This window comes from Manis pentadactyla, chromosome 4 (genome assembly GCF_030020395.1).
Source record: "Manis pentadactyla isolate mManPen7 chromosome 4, mManPen7.hap1, whole genome shotgun sequence".
Classification (NCBI taxonomy): domain Eukaryota; kingdom Metazoa; phylum Chordata; class Mammalia; order Pholidota; family Manidae; genus Manis; species Manis pentadactyla.
In genome coordinates this window covers 54,399,462-54,424,413 of record NC_080022.1, presented here as the reverse complement: position 1 = coordinate 54,424,413, position 24,952 = coordinate 54,399,462, and the positions used below count along the sequence as shown (strand labels likewise).

At 34.5% G+C, this 24,952-nt stretch overlaps 1 protein-coding gene across 4 annotated transcripts in view; it reads right to left on the bottom strand.

The window, feature by feature from the left end:
* Positions 1 to 24,952, bottom strand: part of LEPR (leptin receptor) — a 103,059-nt gene that overhangs the window by 64,569 nt on the left and 13,538 nt on the right. For 3 of the 4 annotated variants that reach the window (XM_057500289.1, XM_036911324.2, XM_057500287.1), the window contains 3 exons: positions 10,208 to 10,267; positions 6,522 to 6,851; positions 2,108 to 2,231 (listed from right to left, as the gene is read on the bottom strand). In XM_057500289.1, the coding sequence (XP_057356272.1) occupies positions 2,108 to 2,231; positions 6,522 to 6,851; positions 10,208 to 10,247 (494 nt within the window). In that variant the 5' untranslated portion in view covers positions 10,248 to 10,267. Of the gene's footprint in view, positions 1 to 2,107; positions 2,232 to 6,521; positions 6,852 to 10,207; positions 10,268 to 10,802; positions 10,910 to 24,952 lie in introns of those variants that run through there. The other variant, XM_057500288.1, reaches the window with a different exon arrangement.

Sequence of the window (24,952 nt, the reverse complement as noted above, 5' to 3'; positions counted from 1 at the left end):
ATAAATTGATCAAATGGACATCTTAACCAAAGCATACAAAGGAGAGAACAAAAAATAATGTGGACAAAAAACCACAAGAGAATGTTTCTCAAATTGCACTGTTATTCTAATACTTTTAGAAACTGAACTCAAAGTAAAAGTAGATCAAAAGAGTCTCCTAAATTCATTGTATCAGCACATTGAAAACCTAGTTAATGTACCATAATTTTCTCATTTTTCTAGGCCTATCATTTAGATGACTACTTCCAAATCAGCTGACTAAAGTGAAGTTAAAATTCTCAGCTATAGCTAAGCTACTATGCAATTCTGTAATGCTGATTTTTTGTTATATTCTTTTTCAGAAAATGCAGACCTCAATACATAACTACAGTCTATACATGATAAAATATAAATCATTTCATATAGTCACAGGGCCTTAAAACTGAGCACACTGTCCTAGTCTGCTGATAATATTTGAAATTCTCTCAGATAGGCACTCAGTGAGTTTCGAACACCATCCAAAATATTTAGGTCATCACAGGAATGTACTGCATTGCAAAGGAATTCTCTCCGAGCTAAAATCTATTTTGCTCAATAAAGCAGGAAACTTTCTGCTCCAAACCAAATATATCTTCATCTACCACAGTGTTTCCTTTTTTCTCTTAGCACTGAAAAGTTGAGGTGAACTCTCTTCATTTTAAGACCAACCCTCAATCTCTGTTCTTTTTCTGGGACTTGCCTTTTCAACTATTCACTCTCTGTCATGTATATTCAATGGGTCCCCTTCTACCATACCTTCGACTTCGCTCTCCCTGCTGGGTCATTTTCTGTAGACTAGAAACAAGCTCATTCTTTCCCATCTTTTAAATGTCCACCCTTGGCTGTGAAATACCCATTACTCCTCCATTTTCCCCATGTTACAACCTCAGCTAGGCTTCTTGGGCCTCTAGGGATGTATAGCTCAGTCATTTATGTTGCAAACATTACTACTCAACTCAGCTGTCTCCTTCTGTAGGAAACCTTCATTCCTCTCTTTTCTCACCAGCTGCACTAGATACCCACATCTAAGGTCCCACAACAATCTTGTGCTCCTGCAGCTTCCTGTGCCTTCCAAATATACATCAGTAACCACTAAAACTGATGCCCTGTACGTATCTGTCCCAACCGTTAGCCTGTGAGCACCTCAAGGACAGAGATTGTAACTATCCCACTTTTTTTATATCTTTGTGTCTTTCTTTTAAAAAATTGTTTTGTTTTATTGTGTTAAAACATTCATACCATAAAATTTACCATGTAAAGTGTACAGTTCAGTGACATTAAGTACATTCACATCGTTGGGGAACCATCGTCACCACCCCTTTAGAACTCTTCTCGTCTTTCCGATCTGAAACCCTGTATACATTTAAACAAGGACTCCCCACTACCCCCACCCCTAGTTCCTGGCGGTCACCATTCTGCGTTCTGACTCTTTTCATCTTTACATGGGCAGTTTCTAACATATCACCCCACAAGATTCCTTAACAGTATCTCTCCACAACTACAGAACTGAAGAAGGTGATTCTCTTTCTCTGTAAGCACCAAACCAAAGAAAAATTAGAAAGAATTTTAAAGAGTTAAAATTCACATAGGAATGACATGTATTACCACTGGAGTTGTTAGAAAATTTGAATGGTGTTAGAATTACAAGTGTACAGATATTTAAAACCACCATCCTGGCTGTCTACCTTGCACAGATAAATATTAAGAACCTATATTTTTAAAATAGTAACAAGATCAAACATGAGAAAAAAAAACCTATGTGAAAAAGAAATATAAAATAAGTTTTTCCCCCTTGTCCACTAAAATACCTAAGACCCCTGAACTGAGTTCATACTTCTTTCAGAATATATGCCCATCCATATTGTCAACGTCTTGCTATTGCTATGTGAATCAACAGGAGAAAAGCAGCAACAAATGAAGAATGTTGTATTAAAAAATACATAAACTGCCTCCTAGAAATGTACAATAGCTATAAAAGGAAATGTATGGATAGGAGAGATTTCATAATCCACTTCTGTATAGGGAAGCACTTATATTTCAAAAAAAAATACATTGTATCAATGCCCAAATTAATTTATTTGGTACTTACAGAACATATAAAAGATGGACCTTAAGGTCATAATTCTTGGAAGGATTCTTAAATAATGACTCCACATAACAGATGAATAATTTCAAGTCCTCTTTCATCCAGCACTGTATGTTCCAGTTTGCACCTGAATTAAAAACAAACTGTATCAAATCTGAAAAACATTCTGGACAACTCAATGAAAGAGAAGAGCTAAATTAAATTTACCAGTGTTCTGATACAACTTCCACTGCCCATTCTGAGAGGAAAAGAACAGGCTCTAACCAGTGGTATGTGTCTGCCCAAGGACTTTAGATCCTTCGGCCTTCAGTTTCCTTTTTTGTAAAGTAAGAAAATCAAATTCAATTATTGTTTCTCAAACTCTTTTTTATCTTGGGCCACTTAAGTAGGACAAAAGACCTAAAAACTCACCTTGCTCAGTTCATGCTCACTTCCCAAGAGAAAAAAGAACATTAAATATCAAGGTACAAGCAAACGTGGAGCAGTGTTTATGCGTATGCTTGAGCAATAAAGGCACAGTGACTCACATCTGAACTGTGATGCATATCTTATGTTCTTGCTATTGTAATGTTATAGGCCCCAAATACAGCTGATGCAAGTATATGTAACTGCACACTGAAAAACTCACTTGATAATGATAAATTATTGGTGATTTGTAATTTAGAAGGCAGAACAGCAGCAATTGAAAATCATGACTAATTTAAGATACTGAAAGTATCTTAAACGCAACACTAACATATTCCCCAAACCTGAAGGACCTTTAGCAAGTAGGGACTTTGCAACACTTGAGGCCTATGAAGTAAGCAGCCTGTTTGGCAGAATAATAAATTGAAATCCTCAGTAACCACCACTTAACCTACTAATTTTAGTTACAAAAACTTAAATTCACTTAGAAGTAATAATTCACCTTTATTTACATGTAAAATTTAAATCTACAGCATCATAATCATTCCTCTTGATACCTGAGGAAAGTGCTAACATTTTTTCATCATTTCAAGCCTCATCACAAGGACCCCGACTTTTAATTTCATTCTTAGTATATTTAATAATCCCTGAAAAGGCTGAGTGAGGTTCCCTGACAAATTTAAAAAGTGCCTCACTTAAAATTAAGTTAATTGGCTATAGACTCAATTGAAAACACTGGGAATTACTGCTACTTATTTTAAAATTCTGATTTTACTGCTTTTAATTCCTAAACTGATCTAAACAAACTGGAGGGTTTCTTCCATCTGAACAGTGCTGCTCAACCAGGGGCAATCTGGCATTCGGAGGACATCTGGCAAAAGTCTGGGGACATGTTTTAATTTTCACAAGTGGGAAGGAAGTGCTCCCGGCATCTAGTGGGAAGAAGCCAGGGGTGCAGGTAAACATCCTGCAAGGACCAGAGAGCCCCCAACCCAAGAATCATATGGCCCAAAATGTCAGTACTGTTGAAGTTGAGAAATTGTGATTAACCCAACACAGGATGCTACCCTTACATGTAAATTTTTGTATCTTAGATCTTTTTTTGTTGCCAAGTCAACTGACTCTGCTCTATTGGCCTTTCCAGAAGGCTTAGAAATAATTTTGTTGTTTAGATTTCCAGATCAAACTTGTTAACTACGCTAGCTACACTTAGTAAGCATTACACTTTAACAATAAAAACTCCTGATTTCAAATATTCATTGGTTAGAGATTCCCTTGCTTGAACAATTATTATTACTCATTAATGCTTTCAAATGTAACTAATTCAACAGTTGAATATTTTGAATATTTTATCTTCATAACAAAATAAGATGTGTTTTTTCCATTTTAAAGCAAATTTAGAAAAATACAAGAAATGTATTGATAGGTAAAAAGAATTGCCTCATTACTTTTTTTTAGTATACATGCTACCAAAGTGAGCACTTCATTTTTATTTTATTATTATGTCATATAAAATAATTTGGGGACTATTAGTTTGATCACATGATGAATTTTAATTTTATTACTAATACAATATGATAATATGTGTACCTCAACATCATAAAGACCATATATGACAAACCCACAGCCAACATTATACTTAACAGCAAGAAGCTGAAAGCTTTTCCTTAAAGATCTGTAACAAAACAAGGATGCCCATTCTCCCCACTTCTATTCAACACAGTTCTGGAGGTCCAAGCCACAGTAATCAGACAACACAAAGAAATAAAAGGCATCCAGATTGGCAAGGAAGAAGTTAAATTGTCCCTGTTTGCAGATGACGTGACACTGTATATCAAAAACCCTAAAGAATCCACTCCAAAACTACTAGATCTAATATATGAATTCAGCAAAGTTGCAGGATACAAAATTAATATGCAGAAATCTGTTGCATTCCTATACACTAATGATGAATTAGCAGAAACAGAAATCAAGAAAACAATTCCATTCACAATTGCATTAAAAAAGAATGAAATACCTAGAAATAAACCTAACCAAGGAAGAGAAAGACAATACTCTGAAAACTACAAGACACTCATGAGAGAAATTTAAAAAGATACCAATAAATGGAAACACATCCCATGCTCATGGACAGGAAGAATTAATATTGTCAAAATGGCCATCCTGCCTAAAGCAATCTACAGATTCAATGCAATCCCTATCAAAATACCAACAGCATTCTTCAATGAACTAAAGCAAATAGTTCTAAATTTCATATGGTACCACAAAAGACCCCAAATAGCCAAAGCAATCCTGACAAGGAAGAATAAAGCAGGGGGGATTACATGCCCAGACTTCAAGCTCTACTACAAAGCCACACAATAATCAAGACAATTTGGTACTGGCACAAGAACAGACCCATAGACCAATGGAAAAGACTAGAGAGCCCAGATATAAACCCAAGCATATATGGTCAATTAATATATGATAAAGGAGCCATGAACATACAATGGGGAAATGACAGCCTCTTCAACAGCTGGTATTGGCAAAACTGGACAGCTACATGCAAAAGAATGAAACTGGATTATTGTTTAACCCCATACACAAAAGTAAACTGGAAATGGATTAAAGACTTGAATGTAAGTCATGAAACCATAAAACTCTTAGAAGACAACATAGGCAAACATCTCCTGAATATTAGCATGAGCAACTTATTCCTGAACACATATCCTTGAGCAAGGGAAACAAAAGCAAAGATGAACTCATGGGACTACATCAAACTAAAAAGTTTCTGTATGGCAAAGGACACCATCAACAGAACAAAAATGCATCCTGCAGTATGGGAGAATATTTTTGCAAATGACATATCCAACAAGGGGTTAACATCCAAACTATATAAAGAACTTATACACCTCAACACCCAAAAAGCAAATAACCCAATTAACAAATGGGCGGAGCATACGAAAAGACATTCAGAAAGAAGAAATTCAGATGGTCGACAGACAAATGAAAAGATGCTCCACATCACTAATGATCAGGGAAATGAAAATTAAAACCACAATGAGATATCACCTCACACCAGTTAGGATGGCCAACAAAGAAAAGACTGGGAATAACAAATACTGGTGAGGATGCAGAGAAAGGGGAATCTTCCTACACTGCTGGTGGGAATGTAAACTAGTTCAAACATTGTGGAAAGCAGTATGAAGGTTCCTCAAAAAACTAAAAATAGAAATACCATTTGACTCAGGAATTCCACTCCTAGGAATTTACCCTAAGAATGTAGGATCTCCTTTTTAAAAAGACATATGCACCCCTATGTTTATTGCAGCACTATTTACAATAACCAAGAAATGGAAGCAACCTAAGTGTCCATCAGTAGATGAATGGATAAAGAAGATGTGGTACATATACACAATGGAATATTATTCATCCATAAGAAGAAAACAAATCCTACCATTTGCAACATGGATGGAGATACAGGGTATTATGCTCAGTGAAATAAGCCAGGTGGAAAAAGACAAGTATCAAATGATTTCACTCATCTGTGGAGTATAAGAACAAAGAAAAAAACTGAAGGAACAAAACAGCAACAGACTCACAGAACCCAAGTATGGACTAACAGTTACCAAAGGGAAAGGGACAGGGGAGTGTGGGTGGGAAGGAAGAGAGAAGGGGAATAAGGGACATTATGATTAGCATATATAACATGGGGCGGGGCATGGGGAAGGCAGTATAGCACAGAGAAGACAAGTAGTGACTCTATAGCATCTTACTATGCTGAAAGACAGTGACTGTAATGGGGTATGTGGTGGGGAGTTGATAATGGGGGGAATCTAGTAACCACAATATTGCTCATGTGATTGTATATTAATGATACCAAAATAAAAACAATTGGGGAAGAAAAGAAACAATAATATGTGTTAAGAATACCATCCATAAAACATCCATTTCATACAGGTTTCAGAGAATGAAAACATTTTGTTCAATCCAGTTAAATAACAGCTGATTCTTGGAACATTAAAATACTTACCTATTTGTTGAAAAACTAAAGAATTTACTGTTGAAACAAATGACTTCCCTTCAATGTTGTCTGCATGTACAGAGCAGTTTTTATCTTCCTCACTCCAAAAGCAACAGTAGAAAGTTGTTTTGGATGGTAAGTTAGAAAAGTAGGTGCCACTTGAATTAAATTTAGCTTCAACAACTGCCTCATAATATCCATTCAGGTGGGAAGTGTTCTTTGAGATTCCAGCAGGCAGCAGGAAATCATAGGTTGTATTTGGTGGCATGCAAGACAACTTAAATCTCCAGGGAGTAACTGGATATGCCAACTTAAATGCAGTTATCACATAAATAAATTCTGTTAGGATATTAAAAAGACACATTGAAAAACAATTATTTTGAGTAGTACATAAATAGGAAGTATCTAAGATAAAACAATGTAGTGCTTGATGGTAATTATTTGACCTTCCAAGTGCTCATTCAGGGCCTAAGGTATAGTTGTATGCTTCCCTTGTACAATGTGTTATTCTCTAAAGGGCGCATTTACTTATAGAGATAACTTGACTCTCTAGTACCCCTTTCTGGAAACTCATGCTTCATTTTTCTCACTAATCTAACATGTTACATTTACATTTTAATAAAAGAAAGTTATACCTAAATTTTCATTTTCCTCTTCTAAAAAAATTATTCTAATGAACTTCCAGATAAATGCAGACTATCTGGATGTGCAATTATATAAACAAATATTAAAGCACTATTTTCATATTAACCAAAATGTTAATATTGCTTCTATGAGTACTTCCAGAAAGGGTTTGCCTTCAACATCAGGTCAGCTGGATGATCTCCCAAATCTGCCCGTGATCTTCCAGATATATGACATCATATAAGACACATCCTTAAAACACCCTCCAAGAACTGATGCACAATGACAGGCTGGTTTTTAAAAGATAACCACTTTTTAAACATAAAAAAATTAAGAATAATTATATAATCCTATACCTATGAAAGTTCCCAAACTGATAGTTTTCTTAGTAATTGTTTGAAAATAAATAACATTAATTCTCAATAATCTTTTATCAGTTACTTAAATAATCCAGCATCTGTGCTGCCTCATATACAAACTAATGCAGAATGAGAATTCTGAAAATTTTCAATGCATTTGTATGGAATGAGAATTTCTGAAGGACTAGATTAAATGTAAAAATCTAAGAAAACAAATTTTTAAAAATATCAATTCATGAAAGTATTGTTTTAAATTACAAAAGTAATACATACAAACTATTCAAACAATACATGGTAGTATTGAGTGTTAGCAGTTTGGTTTCTAAACTTTTCTATAAATATAAAAATGTATCATAAGCAAAAGTTAAGGCTGCCCAATTCATGAGTTACTTAATAAAGTCAATTAGATCTTCAAACATATTCAGTTGAATTATGTTTTTTAACAAAGTGTTTGAAATTAAAGTCAGGCTATCTTTACCAAAACCATTTTATCTGGCAACATTACTTGTATGTCGACTAGTTTTGAGCATCTCCTTGGCTACTCCAACCTAAATGTGCTCTTAAGAGCTCCTTTACAAGTCTTCCTTGTTGTATACACTGTTCCAATTACAGATTTCAAAAAACCATACCACAAAGGATGATCAAAAAAGTGATAACATACTCATTCTCTTTTATATTCTCTGTTCTTTATTGTACTCTACTCAAATATTTTACATTGGCTTTCCAAAAGGTTTGTGGTTTGACCAAATTTTGTGAATAAGAAATGCTCCTGGGATATTGTTACCATGATAAGATATGCCTTCAAATGAAAATTCTATATTCTTTACTGTTTAGGTTTCATTTAGAGAGAAAGAAATATCATTCACAAAGGAAGCATGTAACACAATAGAATCATCTTTTAATTAAACTGATTTGATCGTTGCTATGTGTATGACATTTATTATTACATTTTAAATTTCAAATGCTTCTTTGAGGATTTTATGCTAATTTCAGTTCAGCCAACTAAATCCTTCAGGTGCAGTTAGAAAATATAATGCTTTTAATTGGTACCAATAAATACTATTACCAAGTAAACTGCTCCTTGATACAGAGAATTAAAGTTTTGACTATCATCTGATATACATACATTTATCATTTATAATGCTACATTTGCTAAATAAAATTAAAATATTGAACTGTCACTACATCTTGCTTCTAAGTATGTATAAGTGTGTTAGTGTGTACTTACAGATTTTTTTGTACTGTAAAATAAAACAAGGTTAAAAAGCAAATGATGGGCAGGGAGAAAAAATTTTCAAAACAATAAATTTTTAGGGCTTGTATAATGAATGCTATATGTCAATTTGTCTAGGCCCACAGGGTGCTCAGACATTTAGCCAAACATTATTTTGGGTGTGTCTGTGAGGATGTTTCTGGATGAACTTAACATCTGAATCAGCAGACTGAGTGAAGCAGATTGCCCTCCCTAATGGGAGTGGGCCTCATACACTCGGAGATCTAAGTAGAACAAAAAGGTTGCGTTAGTGAGAACTCCTACTGCTTGACTGACAGGAGTCTTTTCCTTCCTTTGGACTCAAACCAAAACATCAGGTCTTCTTGGGTCTCAAGCCTACCAGTGTTTAAACTGGAACTTATACCATCAGTTTTCCTAGTTTCCAGTTTGCCATTGCAGATCTTGGGACTCCTCAGCCTCCATAATTGTGTGAACCAATTTCTTATAATAAATGCCCTTCTAGATATACATAAATTTTATTGGTTTCTGTTCCTCTGGAGAACCCTAATACAAGGCTAAATAATGATTACAGTTTAGAAATTTCTAAAAATCATCTAACACCAGTAAAATCCAACAACAAAATGGTCAAAGTATATGAATTAGAAAATCACATAATATAAATGGTCAGTAAATAGTGCTCAACCTTACAAATAATCAAATAAGTAAAACTGAAATGAGATACCATATTTTGCTTATCTGACAGGTCAAGAAGGTAAAAGAATAATATTCATCTTTGGCAGAAGTGCAATGGAACGGCACTCAAATATTCTTTTAAGGCTTCAAGTTGCACAAAGTTTGTTGAAAAGAGTTTACAGAATTTATTAAACCAAAAATGTGCATTCTAATCAACACAGAAATTACTCTTTACAAGTCAATCTACAGATATATTCTTCTGAATATACAAAGATACACAAATATAGATTTCAAAGCACTATTATTTGTTACAGAAAAAGGAATGTCTATCAATATAAAATAGGCCAAATAAGTCAATAATTTAAGGTACATTCATATAGTTCATTGCCATTGCAACCATTAAATAAATAAGTACATCAGTAAATACTGATGACCAAAAAGTTGTCATGATAAATTGGAAAGCTATTAAATGAAAAAAGAAAAATGCAGAACAATATGTATAGATTAATTCTATCTTTGTAACTATAGATATGAATTGTGTGTGTATATATGTGTTTAATAGTTCTTGAAAGGTACTATAGGAGTTTCCAGGAGGTTGGGAATGGTTTTCATTTTCACTCTATTTTCAAATGGTTAAGAAGGGTTTTCATATTCACATTTATGCTTTTGTTTATACTGCATTTTTAATTATGAGCATGAGAATTCCTAACTGGAAACAGAAAATTCTGTTGGCCAATGAAGGAATAATATCTCTAAGGGCAAAATTTCTACCTTATATACAAACATTTAAAAAGCAAATAACTTACCCCAATGTAACAAAGCTATACAGAATTTTTGACAAATCATCTTACTTCAGAAAAATCCACCTGAAAAAAGTAAGTCAAAAATAAATATACACACGCACAAAACCGAACATATATACAAGATGCCTGTGGAAAACAGAAAAGGAAAAGGATTATAAATAAGTCTTTAGATTTTAATCTTTTATAATACTCTGGATCAATATTAGAGAAGTGTCTCATATTAAAGTATAGTTATAAGTTATAGATTTATTCCTGTGCACAATCTTACATAGTGAAAATATAAGCCACATATTCATATATGGCATAATCAAAAGATTTTCAATGTTTTCAATGTTTCTTTATGCCATGACGAACCAGGACATGATGAAATTGAATTTTTAAGTAAACAAAAGTGCTCAAAATGTTCATTAAATATATAGTCAATCTAACATTATTAATGTCAGTTATTTTTTATGAACAGTTCTTAAATTTCTTTTTTTCTAAAGCCTTTATCTTTACTATGATACTACAAAGTCAGACTGCTATAGGATAGGTAATGCCTGCATATTTATTTCCAATAAAGAGGAGGAAATTTTCCAATATGCTTTTGAAAACCCACCGTTCTTTTGCAGATGAGTTAATTTTCACATTGGGGAGTTATCAGAGTACTTCAAGGGAAGTTTAATGGCTTAATGTATCCAAATAATAGGATGACTTCAGAAATTAACTTTCCCATGAATTCTACTCAATTTGAAATACATCATTAATAAGATTATTTATGCTAGTATATCATGAATTACAATGGTAGTATAGTTTTAAAGATTTGGTTTAGATTTGTAATGAAACACTAAAGGCTTTTGTTCAAGTCTTTTTTATTATCTCAAATTTGGGATTCAGTTCACTACACACAAGGTAATCTGAAAAAGCCCTGAATGACGTATCAGGAGTCCTGAATGCCAATCTAATCAGCTGTAGGACTTGGGACTTGAAACACACTAGACCTCAGGTTCCTCATCCACAAACCAGACTGATAGGTGGTCTCTGCAATCCCTTCTAGACCTGTCTAGATGCTGAGAGATTTTATTTTAAATAGAAGTCACAGCTTTACTAGGGAATATTATAAAATATTAAGTGAGAAACATGTCTCATAAGTCATATCTGAGAATCAGTTCCATGTGATAAGTAAACAGAAAAATGTATGTGTTTATTTCACAACTTAATAATTCTTGGTAAGGAAATGGATGAGTGTAGTCTTTTGCAGTCTGCTAAATTTTTTTTTCAGGCTATCAGTTTTTCCTCTGAATTTTGTTTCTTTATATGCTGACATCACAATGTTTTTTAGGATTTCTAAAAATCGGGCCAGAGTTTGGGATCCTCATTATATAATCATATGAAATGTATGTAAATTCCTCCCAGTTTTTTAAACTACCTGTTTCTGATACAAAATTTTCACATCAAATAAACCCAAGGACAAGTTTCATAATTGGGATGTGTCATAGATACAACAGATCACTAGACTAAATGTCTCAAGTGAACTGACTAGTAACTAGTAATTCAGTCCAGCAATTGGTTTGACTCACTTTTAACTCAACTGATCCACTGAGTTAAAAAACCAAATAGATCAGCTGTTTTTCCTTACAGAAGACAACCACTCTTTTATGTATTATTCCATGCAAAAACAAAGCTATATTTTAGTTTGAATTCTTGTGGTCAGGGTTTGCTCTTATATAACAGGGAAACAATCATAGGTATGAAAGGGGCCTAGATGAAACCTTGAGGAGAGTGTGAAAGGTTGTACCTTATACAGATTCACAGAGAAATATTTTATGCACCCTTAATTGTACCAGAAAGGAACATAAGGAGTTTACAAAAGCACAGATAATACAGAGTAAAGTGACAGAAATTTTTAAACTGTAAAAAAAAAAAGTCAAGCAGAGGGATAACCAATGGTAAGGTAAAGACCGAAATAAGTCTAATGTACAACATTCCATGAATTTGAATTCATTTCTAAGGATAAGCTATTAATTTGCTTTGGTCAAATTGTTCAGTTATAAATTCAGAGTACTTAAAGGGAAACTACCAATTTAGGGGAAATGTACAAATAATCCTAACACTAAGAACAGAAAGAAATTTTGCTGGACTAACTTCATAAAATAACAGGTAGCATCCTCACAAACATCCTAATAATACCAGAGTTCCAGGGAAATTTCAAAATTTGGTAATTTCTCACCCCCCCATCCACTGCCAATACCCTGTTCTAAGCCACCAGTACCTATTCCCTGGATGATCAAGAGAGCCTCCTAAATCTTCCGGCTGTCCTGCTGGCTCCCCAGTTCAGTCAGTCCTTGGTGCGGCAACCAGAATGGTCTTACTGACACATAGTCAGACCATCTGTCTCTTTCCCAAAGCTCCTTTTCACCCAGAGTAAAAGTCCAAGTCCTGCCCAGAACTACAGGGCCCGGGATCTCTACAGTCTCTCCGACCACATGGCTGGCTGCTCTTCCCTTTGCTCCGGTCACTTTCTCAGAGGAGCCTTCCCCAACCAACCCATCTAAAGTTGAATACCTTCCCTGCCCTGACATGTCATGTCTGCTGCCATGCTTAATTCTTTTATCCTTATTACTTAACACTATTTAACATGAATATGATTTGGTTTTTTGTTTACTGTCTAACTCTCCCCAACAAGAATGTAAACATTTAGACCACGAGATTTTTTGACTATTTCCTTTTCATCATTACACCCTTCACGCACAGAGGCTCACTTCTCACTTGGTAGGTGCCCCACGTATATGAACTGAATGAATGAGTCAATGAATGAATGGCAAAATATGACTGTTTCTTGAAATACTCTTCAAAATAGGCTGATGCCATCACATCGAGACAAATCAAACAAAAGTAGTCTTTAAAAGAGGCATTCTGATATTATTCAGATACGCTACTTGAGGATTTGGTTTACCACCATTTCTGGATATGGACCTTGTTGCATTTGGTGAGAACAATGTACCGACTGTACTAATTGCACATACACCCCATTAGGGTTATAAATAGGGGTTAACAAATTATCTGAAATTTATCCAGATTAAGAATTCCTGATGTAGATAATGGCATGCACAGTCCTCAGGTAATCTTCCATGAGTATAGCTGTGTGAATACAGCCATTGAAGGACACCGAACTGTAAAGGGTTTGAGATAATATGGCCTAACCTGAGAATGTAAATTGATACAGCCACTATGGAAAATAGTATGGAGGTTTCTCAAAAAAACTAAAATAGAAGTACCATACAATCCAGAAATTCTACTTCTGGGAATTTACTTGAAGAAAACAAAATCACTAAATCAAAAAGACATATGCACTACTATGTTTATTGCAGCATTATTTACAATAGTCAGGCTATGGAAACAACCTAAGAGTCCATCAATAGATGAATGGATGAAGAAGATGTGATACATACGTACAATAGAATATTTACTCATCATAAAACAAGAAAGAAATCTTGCCATTTGTGATAATATGGAAGGCCCTAGAAGGTACTACGCTAAGTGAAATAGGTCAAAGAAAGACAAATACCATATGATTTCACTTACATGTAAAATCTAAAAAACAAAACAGAAACAGACTCATTAACATAGACCATGGACTGTTGTTAATATAGGGGAAGGGGATGGGAGAATGGATGAAACAGGTTAAGGGATAAAATGATACAAGTAACGAGAATATATTCATAAATGACAGATCTGATAAAGGGTTGACATCCAAAATATATAAAGAGCTCACGCACCTCAACAAACAGAAAGCAAATAATCCAATTAAAAAATGGGCAGAGGAGCTGAACAGATAGTTCTCCAAAGAAGAAATTCAGATGGTCAACAGACACATGAAAAGATGCTCCATATTGCTTGTCATCAGAGAAATGCAAATTAAAACCACAATGAGATATCATCTCACACCAGTAAGGATCGCCACCATCCAAAAGACAAAAAACAACAAATATTGGCGAGGTTGTGGTAAAAGGGGAACCCTCCTACACTGCTGATGGGAATGTAAATTAGTTCAACCATTGTGGAAAGCAGTATGGAGGTTCCTCAAAAAGCTCAAAATAGAAATACCATTTGACCCAGGAATTCCACTCTTAGGAATTTACCCTAAGAATGCAGCACTCCAGTTTGAAAAAAACAGATGCACCCCTATGTTTATCACAGCACTATTTACAATAGCCAAGAAATGGAAACAACCTAAGTGTCCATCTATAGATGAATGGATCAAGAAGATGTGGTACATATACACAATGGAATATTATTCAGCCATAAGAAGGAAACAAATCCTACCATTTGCAGCAACATGGATGGAGCTAGAGGGTATTATGCTCAGTGAAATAAGCCTGGCTGAGAAAGACAAGTATCAAATGATTTCACTCATACGTGAGTATAAGAACAAAGAAAAACTGAAGGAACAAAACAGCAGCAGAATCACAGAACCCAAGAATGGACTAACAGTTACCAAAGGGAAAGGGACTGGGCAGGAGGGGTGGGAAGGGAGGGATAAAGGTGGGGAAAAAGAAAGGGGGGCCTTACAATTAGCATGTATAATGTGGGTGGGAGGCATAGGGAGGGATGTGCAACACAGAGAAGACAAGTAGTGATTTTACAGCATCTTACTACACTGATGGACAGTGACTGTAATTGGGTTTGGTGGGGGGACTTGGTGAAGGGGGGAGTCTAGTAACCATAATATTCTTCATGTAATTATAGATTAATGATAATAAAATGAATTTTTTAAAAAAAGAGAGAGCAGAATGAGGAATTCAAACAAACAAACAAAAAAATGATACAAGTAAGTCACAGGAAGGGAACTACAGCATAGGGAATATAGCCAATAATACTGTAATATCTTGGTGTAATGACAGATGGTAACTACATTCACCATGGTGAGCATTTAGTAATGTGTATAATTGTCAAATCATTGTTGTACATCTGAAACCAATGTGATATTGTTTATCAATTATGTTCTAATAAAAAGATACTGCCTAATATTCCCCTGGAATGTAGTCATTCTATATTGACAGTTAAAAAGTAATTGTCTTATTTGAAATCCTTATAAAGTATACAAAGACTTACCCATAGTCTGATCTAAATGATGCATCCATAGTACCTGAATGTGCAGGCAATAAATTCAATTTGCATAATACAGAAAAAACAGTAAGTATATTAAACATATCACTAACTCTTTAGCTATTACTATAAACTTTAAATAAAAGAAAAAACAAAATCTATTTTTTACTGAATTATCATATTATGGGTGTTCAGAAGAAAACCAGACTATCTAACCTCATTAAGACTAATTAAGCCATAGGATTCTTTGTGGAATTTTTTTGGTACTACTCTATGAAATAGAACAGTCTCGATTAGTGTTTAAATAAGTGATTGGGCAAAAAAGAAATTACAGCTTGTTCCAATGATCTCAAAGTCTCTAGGTTTGTTGAAAAGTTTATGAGTAACAGAAGCAGTTCTGACAATTCTGTTGCCTTGATGAATAAACTCAATGAGTCCCATCTGCCACTAATTTTTGCTTTTACTTTCTGCTATAGAAGCACCCATCTATCTTTCATTTAAAAACAACACTTAGGCATTTTATTTAAATATAAATGAAAAACACTATTTCTTCAAGAGTCAAAATTTTTTTAAATAAATATAGTCTGGTCTATTTCTAGCAACCTTGTCATTTTCAGCATGTTTACTTTTATTTGTTCATTTAGGAGAGAAACTGGTTATCTTATTCCCAATCAAGCAGCTGTTAAAGACTTAAATTATTTTTAAAATTCAAAAAAAAAATCTCCTCTCATTCTGAAAAGTATGTGTCACTTTGAAAATATATTTCCATGTACTTTAATTCCTGATAAGACTAAAATGTGTTATCTTCTTGCCAATTAATTCCTTGAAAATGCAGAGGGTTAAGCTGTGATTGATAGATGTAGGTGCCATAAAGTCCACAAAGATAAGTCAAAACAATTTAAAAATTTGTACACCCATTTAAACATTAGCTGAATATTTGGTAAAATGTAAGTTACCAAAGTACAAGATATTAATAAGAAGCCATCATTTACTTTAAGAAGTAACATCATTTTATGACTTCTTTATATGTCAAGTATTATAACAACAATATGAATAAAGTGCCATGGGACTTCAGATTCAGGATGGCAAATGGAACAAATGAGTTGATCTTCTCTTCCTCTTGAGATGCTTTTAGAATTACAGTAAAGTAAATCATATCAACCTACTAGAATAGAGAGGAAAAGGGACCAACAGCAAAAGAGAAATTTAAATAAATTTCTGGAAGATGAAGCACAGACTAATAAAGAAGAATGATGGAAGTAAATAATCTAGGCTATTTGGAGAAAGAGCTGTCATCAGTGAGGAAACAAACTTACTTGGCAAAACCTGGGGCTGTTCTGGTAAGGGGCAGAAGGGTGAGGTGGAGCTAAGAGAAGAGGATATTTTGGTATATGTAATATAGACTTCTTTATCCTCTTATAAACAACTTACAGCAGCCAAATCTAGCTCCCTATAATTATCAGGGGAGTGGTTGGTAGACAAAAACAGCTCTGGCTAGTTTAAGTAGAAAAGTAATTCATTAACGATTATTAGGTACCCCCAGAACCTCAGTAAGGGCCAGAGAACCTGGCAAATAAAGTACACAGCCAAGAACCACATCCAAACGCCACGTAGATTGCTCTAGAAGAGACAGCCCCACCACCACACCAAGACGCTGCATGTTGTGACTGAAACCCCAATGGCTACTACCTCTGAATTCCCCTGAGCTCAACTGCTCTTTCCTATCCCATACTTCTGACCTAAAACCTAACACGAATACAAATGCCTCTCATTGATGGAGCCTAGTTCACAGTCCACACGTAGGCAGCAGGGAAATTTTGGGAAAATATGGATTTATAAAGTGGGGAATTCCCCAAACATAGACAAAGTATTCAAAGATGTCAAATGACTGAAGAGAATAAAAAATTGTCTTATACACTCTTATATGTTTACATAGGAAAAAAGTACAAGTTATTTAAGGAGAACTTGGATTTTCAGTACAGACTTGGCACCAACATGGTAAAGATCTTACATATTCTGACATTTAGGGGGAGAGCCTGTCATAAACGGCACTCCCCACTCAAGTCCCTAAAATGAAGCCTATCTGCTCAGATGTACAAAATTCACATTCTTCCCATTTTTTTCACTTTCCAAGTCATGCTGAATGGAGACATAAACTAAGACATGAAGGAAATCTTCAACAAAATGGAAAAAAATTTTAGTAAGAAATCAAGAAAACCTACCACAGGGGACACAAAAATCAGAGAAGAAAAAACAGCTTTAACAAATGTTACTGAGTATCCTCAGAGATATTTCTGAAGACATTGCATCCACAGATTCAAAGATTATTCTGACAAAGAAGTAATCAGAGAAGGAGAGAAAGAAAGAGTTTTGGAAAACTATAAGCATAGTTGAAAAAGTTTGTCAATGTATCAGAAAACATACTTGCATAATTAATTCCTTCCCAAAAGAGGGAAAAAAATCAACAAAGAAAAATGTTTTAAATAAAGGTTAAGAGATCCATATCTAACCAATATTATTTCCAAAAAGAAGAGAATAAAGAGGAAATGATCTATGAAATAATATAAGAAAACTTCCCAGAGCTAATAAGAGACTAAAGTCTTCAAACTGGGAAAAAAAAATTCTACCAAGCTCTAAAAGGAGGAATAAAAAAAAAAAATCCATTCCTAAACAAATCATTAAGAATTTACAGAAAAGCAGAGAGGAGAAAATAGGAAGGTTCCAGAGAAGAAAAAATAAATTCACTGAAGGAATGAAAAACAGAATGGAAATAAATGTATCATACCAAAACAATGAAGCTACAAGACAATCTCAGTAACAGCCCATGGAAGATTATTTAGTTTCAAATTGTATTAATCAGTCAAGCAAGTATCAGAGCACAACAAATGTATTTTCAATAATTCAATGAGTTAGAAAGTTTAAGTTCTATGAATTTTTCTCAGAAGTAACTTTATGAGGTATTTCAGCAAAATGAAGAATAAACCAAGAAAGAGGGATTCAGAATTCAAGAAAGCATGGCTACAACCCATTTGGTGGTTTCACGCACTTGAGAATGACCAATCCACGTGGCAGTTGGGGTACAGAAGACCCTGGAAAGGGTATGGCCAGAAGGAAGGTGGGAATGGAAGCAACTAGGCATATAATATGACTCTAAAATTATATGATTCTGAAAAAATTTAAAAATAAAACAATAACACAGAATAGCACATGAGAAAGAAAAAAGAAGCCATAGTTCAAAACTGAAGCCACTAGTCCAAATAAGAATATGAGTTCAGAGGTCTTCAAAAAGAATGAAATTGTTCCCCAAAAATAAAGTAAATGAGTTAAAAACTGAATATTAAGGATATCAAGAAGAAGGCCCACATATTTTCTCCCAATAAGAAAAAGATTAAGTTAATTGGAAAAAGCTTTCCAGGAAGTCCTAATCTAAATATGAACTGAAATAAAATATGGCACATATTTGAGCAAAAGCTGGAATTAAAGGATCTGTTTGAGAAAAGGAAGAATCACCTCTGCTTTGATTCCCAGGAACATTCTCCTCTGGGTGGCTGAGGAGTTATCCTGAATGAAATGAAGACCTAGAACACTTTAGTTCTGTAGTTGATAATATCTATAAAGTCATAACAAAATTAATGCTATTTACTGATTTTTCAACTTTTTTTGACTCAACCAACAGACAAAAATGCAAGATATAATTAATTACAATACTAAACTACAATATTATACTAATTTTTATACTGTGTATATTAATTATAGTATACTATTAATACTAACACACTATCAGTATTCTCACTGTACAGTTGTCAAAATTTAGATGGTGTATTTATTTAAGGAGGGATAGCGGGAAGGCAAAGGATGAACTATCCCAACCTCATGAAGTAAGGAGTCAAGAGAAACTGTCTATAGTGATGGAACAAGAAATAGCGGTAGGAATTACTAATGTAACCAATGAAAAAGCTCAGGAAATTAATGTGGTTACATGTGGAGGAGGGAGAAAAGAAGATGAAATTAGTAAGCTACCTTCTATCATAGTATTTGTTTAAAGTTGATAAGTGAAAAAGGAAAACACAGTCAGTATAATCATATTGTTTAGCCGTAGAGAACCAGACCCAAAATGGTCCTGTTAGTTGTTCTCAAGGTCAGCACTGGCATAGCGAGGGTAGCAGGGCAGGGGACTACTGTTTCACATTACGACTGGTTTTTGAAACCATGTGCTTGGATTATTTTCATACAAAATTATTATTTAGTCCTTTAAATAAAGTGTTCTCAGATTTCAGAGAAAATAGCTACAAATAAAGTCATAGAAAGGTTCACAGAAGTGAAATTTTAGTTGAAGTCCAAGAAATACAAAGAAAGAGAGTTGTGCTGTATTTCTTCTATTTTAAGATTCACCATATAATAACACCTCTAACATCAGGATCTTTGTTAAAATCAATGTTATCTTACAATTACCAATAGCCTGGAGGCAGCTGTGATCTACTTGTCTTTGGTGGCATAACTGGGACACTTCCCTCACAACAGACTGGACAATTTTAACCCATCAATATTTCAGTCAACAAACTATTGAAAGATCATTTGAGGAAGAAATATGAACCCTGAGTGTTGTCTAAAAACCTAATGTTGACATCTTATGGTAAGATCAATAAAGAGCCAGAATAAAGTTTGCAAAATGGATCAACCTGGAAGAGAACCTCAGAAATGATAGTAAAGCATTTGTCTATGAAGTGCTATATCACAAATATTCTTGATAACTCAGAATATGATATTGTTTGGAAAAACATTGACATCAACAGCAATGAATTGAAAATTGATTTAAAAAACCAGACTCTGAATATGAAAAATAATTCTTCAACCAATTTCTACAATTTATACTTTCTTTATGAGAGTGACATGATTTAAACAAAAATCTTTATTTAAGTAATTCTAAAAGAGCTCTTTCAGTAGATATAAATAAAGCAAAAGTCCTAAAGAAAGAGAAGTCATTGTAAAACAGTTAAATAACCAGAGATTTTTCTTTCTTAGCAGTACAAAAAATGGTAGTGTATCTTAAAAATCTATAATGTCTAGATTTTTAAAATTATAATTACCTAGAAAGAGCGGTAATTAGGAGAAATCAGGAAGATTACTTCTTATGTGGGGAAGTCATAACAGATACCACAGAGGAGTGAAGATTTAACTTCCCCTTTGAAGAAAGGAGAGGAATATGAAGCATATTATGAGTATTATAAAAGAGATTTCCTCTGAACTTATGTTCACTAAAAACAAAGATTAATAGAATCAATAAGACAATAGGTACTCCTGCGTGAGGACTGATTTGCAAATTTACCAAAGACCAAAAGCCACTGAACCAGATGGCTGCTTTCTAGAGAAACAACATTTTTACATCTGTTTGTTCTGTGCAAAACCTTTTCTCCCATAAAGCAAATCTGTGACTAGCAGTGTTATTACAAGATATCAGGTCACTATAGAATAAATAGTTACCTTCTGGGTAAGTCTAACATGATAACTATGCCATAATTCTAAGAGTATATCTTAATAATATAACAGCAACTACTATTATTGGGTGACTATCACTAAATGCCAGTATGTCTTCTCTCTCTGTTTATGTTCACAAACACAACATATGCGTGTGTATGTCTACCTATGTGTTTATAATTTATTTTCTCTTTCATCTCCTGACGGGTTTGATTCAGAAATTTGTTGGTGCATACAGAAACCTAATTGTTCGATTATCTCATGTTTATAGTTCCTTAATTTTCATACGTTTAGACATCCAAATAACAGCTGCTAATTAAAGTAAAAAAAATGAGAAAATATAATTCTGAGAAAAACTAAGTTGTCATATGCCTTCACAAAACAGATATTTGGTAACAGCTGTTCTTAAACATGAGTTCACATTTTTAAAGCCTATTATAATACCATTACAGATGCTCCTGAGAATCTCTGTTTGGCTCAAACCTTTAACTATTTTCTAGAACAAACAGATAAAACACATATACATTTCCATAAACTTTATAGAGCTTAGTGGCCAGGGAGTAGAGCCTCCCTCTCCCTTTCTCTCCCACCCACTTCTCTCTCCCACCTCCCTTTCTCCCTCTCTTCTCTGCCCATTCCCTCCCTTCTACCTTCTCTCTCTTTTTCATTCACCATTATACACATATGTATACATGTTTGTAAGTCTATGCTGCTTCGGGATTTTTCCCCACTAATTGGCAAAGACCTTAAAATTAACATCAATACCACCACAATGCCCCTTAAGAGTTTCCAGTTAGTTCATTTTCATTCGTTAGTCCTCAGTATATACTCTAGTTGGATTCAAAGAGGTCCATAGGGTACCACAACATTTTAAAAAAATGTTTCTCAAACGCAGGACTTTCTCCTTCGAGATCACCCACAGTCTACCAGGCAATGGCTCCCACAACTCCCAATAGCTCCGCTTTCTCCTCAGTAAGTAGCCATGCCATGCTAAGCAGAGCCACAGCTTCAACCCAGCTAAATGGACTAAAGGATTTCAATGGCCAGGCACATATTCTCCCGCAGTAACTGAAAGTTGAGTATCTTCACTTCTGAGGAAACATTATTTGGTATCATAAAATTGAATATCTGGGAAGAGTCTAGCCTGCTAATTTTATGTAAGAATCAGTGACTTGCTGACTTTCAGTCAATGAGAAAGAATCAACATCCACAAATATTTCACATAGCCTACCTTAATATATTGTATCAACAGTTCTGAAAAAAAAAATTAAACATTCAGGTGCATGGCATTAAAATCTGAGAATGATTTTTACTACATATCCGGCATCTCAGGTCTGATAGTTCCTATAAATATTTACTAAAATTCACATGAAAATATTATAATAGCATTATCACATCTTTAAACTTGGCATGTCAGCAATGTAGATTCAAGAGTTGTAAGAGTACATGCATTTAGTTTTCATGTTGAAGCAAACAAGTATGAAGATACTCATACAGCAGAGCTACTGAAAAATATTGTTAAAGGTATAAATATGTATCTTAAAATAATATTCTCCCAAAAGACTGTATGAAAGCAGAACTATAACTTAAGAGAATCATTTTAAAATGAGGAAAGCTCTAATTCACCAGGAATATATAATAATTTTATATGTGTAAACATATTATAACCTCAAAATAATATGTGTACATTACAATGCAACTTCAAAATATGTAAAGTGAAAATGCAGAATACTACAAGAAAAAATACAGAAATCCACCTATATGGTAGAAGATTTTAACACATTCTCCTAAAGAATGCATAGCAAGCAGACACAAAACACATACATGAGACTGGAACAACACTAACAAATGGCACTGGGACAACATTAACATATGTGACATATTGAACTATGTTCCCTAAAACTGCATATTATGCATTATTTACATGCACCACTGGACATTTACAAAAACTGACCATGTTCAAAATATAAAATATGTTAAAAACAAAAACAAATGACTAAAATCAGACAGAATGCATTCTCCAACACTCTCTGACTAGAAACACATTTCAGTCCAGAGACTAGTAAAAGAGGTCAGACCTTCCCAACCCAAATTTATAGTTAATATAACTTTAATACCAAAGCACAACAAGGACAATTTGAAAAAGGAAGAACAGCCAATCTTACCCATGAATACAGACTTTTAAAAATCTTCAGCAAAATATTAGGACATTCTTCAATGTAAAAAAAAAGTTCATATAGCATGAGCAGGACTGTCATAGGGAGGGTAGAAGGAGGAGGAATACATGATTTAATACTTCAAAAATCAGTTAATATAATTCATCCTGTTAATAAATTGAAGGACAAAAGGCATCTGGTTATATCAGCAACTATAAAAAAAGCATTTGATAATAGTCAACATCTATTTATGACAAAGAAACTATTTGCAAGCTAGAAATAGAAGGAATTTATTAAATCTGAAAAGGGTATCTACAAAAACCCAAAATAAACATCACACTCAATGGCGAAATTATTCCCCCTGCCTGCACTTCAAATCAACATTTTACTTGAAGTGCTAGTCAACCAGTAAGGGAAAGGGGAAAAAGTTTAAGGATTATAAAATATGAAACAAAACTGTCATTATTTATAAATATAAAGAAAGAAAATCCAAAAGTACTTATATACAAGTAGTTTGACTTAATTACAAAATTCAGCAAGGTTGGCGGTAAAAAATATAACTACATAAAACCAGTGTTTTAAACACATTCCACTTATTCTGAGGCCAATGTTACCCTGATATCAAAACCAGACAAAACTCAAAAAAAACCCACAAAAGCTATAGACCCAAATAAATGCAAAAGTTCTAGCAAAAAAAATCCAGCAATGTAAAAAACTGATTACACACTATAACCAAATATGATTTATCTCAGGAATGTAAGTTTGGTTTCAAATATGAAAGTCAATGTATCAATCAACCATAAAAATAGAATAAAAGACAATTATCTCAATAGAAAAAGCATTTGACAAACTCCAACACCATTTCATGATGGAAGCATTCAACAAACTAGGAACTAAAGAGAACTTCCTCAACTTGTTAACAGCTATATATGAATAATTCATAGCTAACATACATAATGGTGAAAGACTAGATGTTTCCCTGCTAAGATCAGAAACAAGACATTCACTTGTCCTTTCTATTCAACATTGTGCTGGAGGTTCTAGCTAGAAAAATTAGGCAAGAAAAAGAATTAAAATGCATCCAGATTGGAAAGGAAGAAGTAAAACTGTCTCTATTCTCAGATGACATTATCGTGTATATAGAAAATATTAAGGAATTCACAAAAAATATATTACACCTAATAAACAAGTTCAGCAAGGTTGAAGAAAACAAAATCAATATACAAAAATCACTTGTACTTCTATACACTAGCAAGAACAATCTGAAAATAAAATTCAAAAATAACTTCATCCAGAGAGAGTGGGAAAAAATGGCAAAGTAGGAAGGCAAGACTGGAACCTCTCCCCACAAACACACCAAGGAAGCAACTACAGCAAATACAACTAACCATGAAAATGACCAGGAGACATAAGAACAGATCACCTACACCTAGCAAAGAAGAGAAGACCACACAGAAAAGTGTCAAGTGGCAGAGCCATGATTGAGCAGGACCCAAGCCTTTCCCGCATCCAAGCCCACAAGCGGGACAGAGAGGAACAGAGCAGAGAGAGAATAAGTAGTCAGGAACTCTGCACACATGGCCCTGGAGATATGCCCTGGGAACACGAGTCCACATTGCACTGGGCTTTGGTGATTAATAGGGCTGCACACCAGGAAGGGTTGGAGCTTTCTGGGAGGCTGAGACTTCAGCTGCTTGTGGAAGACAGACATGTACCATTGGTCCCACTGACCCAACACAGAGGCAGCAGTTTGAAGGATTTACCAGCAGTGGGAAAGGTGCCAAGGGCTGGGGGTTGGATAGGGCTCTCTCTGCAGGAGAAAGGACAGGTGGATGATGTTTCCCCAGCCTTCCCTCAGCTCAACTGTTCTGGTATTCATGGAAGCCAGCCCCAAATGCTCCATCCCCTTCACTGGTGGCTCAGCCCTGAGGTGCTTCCATGCCCACCCACCCGGCCCACTAGGCCCAGCAGCAGTCAGACTTTGCTGCCTGGAAGGCAGAGAAGGATTTTCTGCCTGACAGGTGGAGGG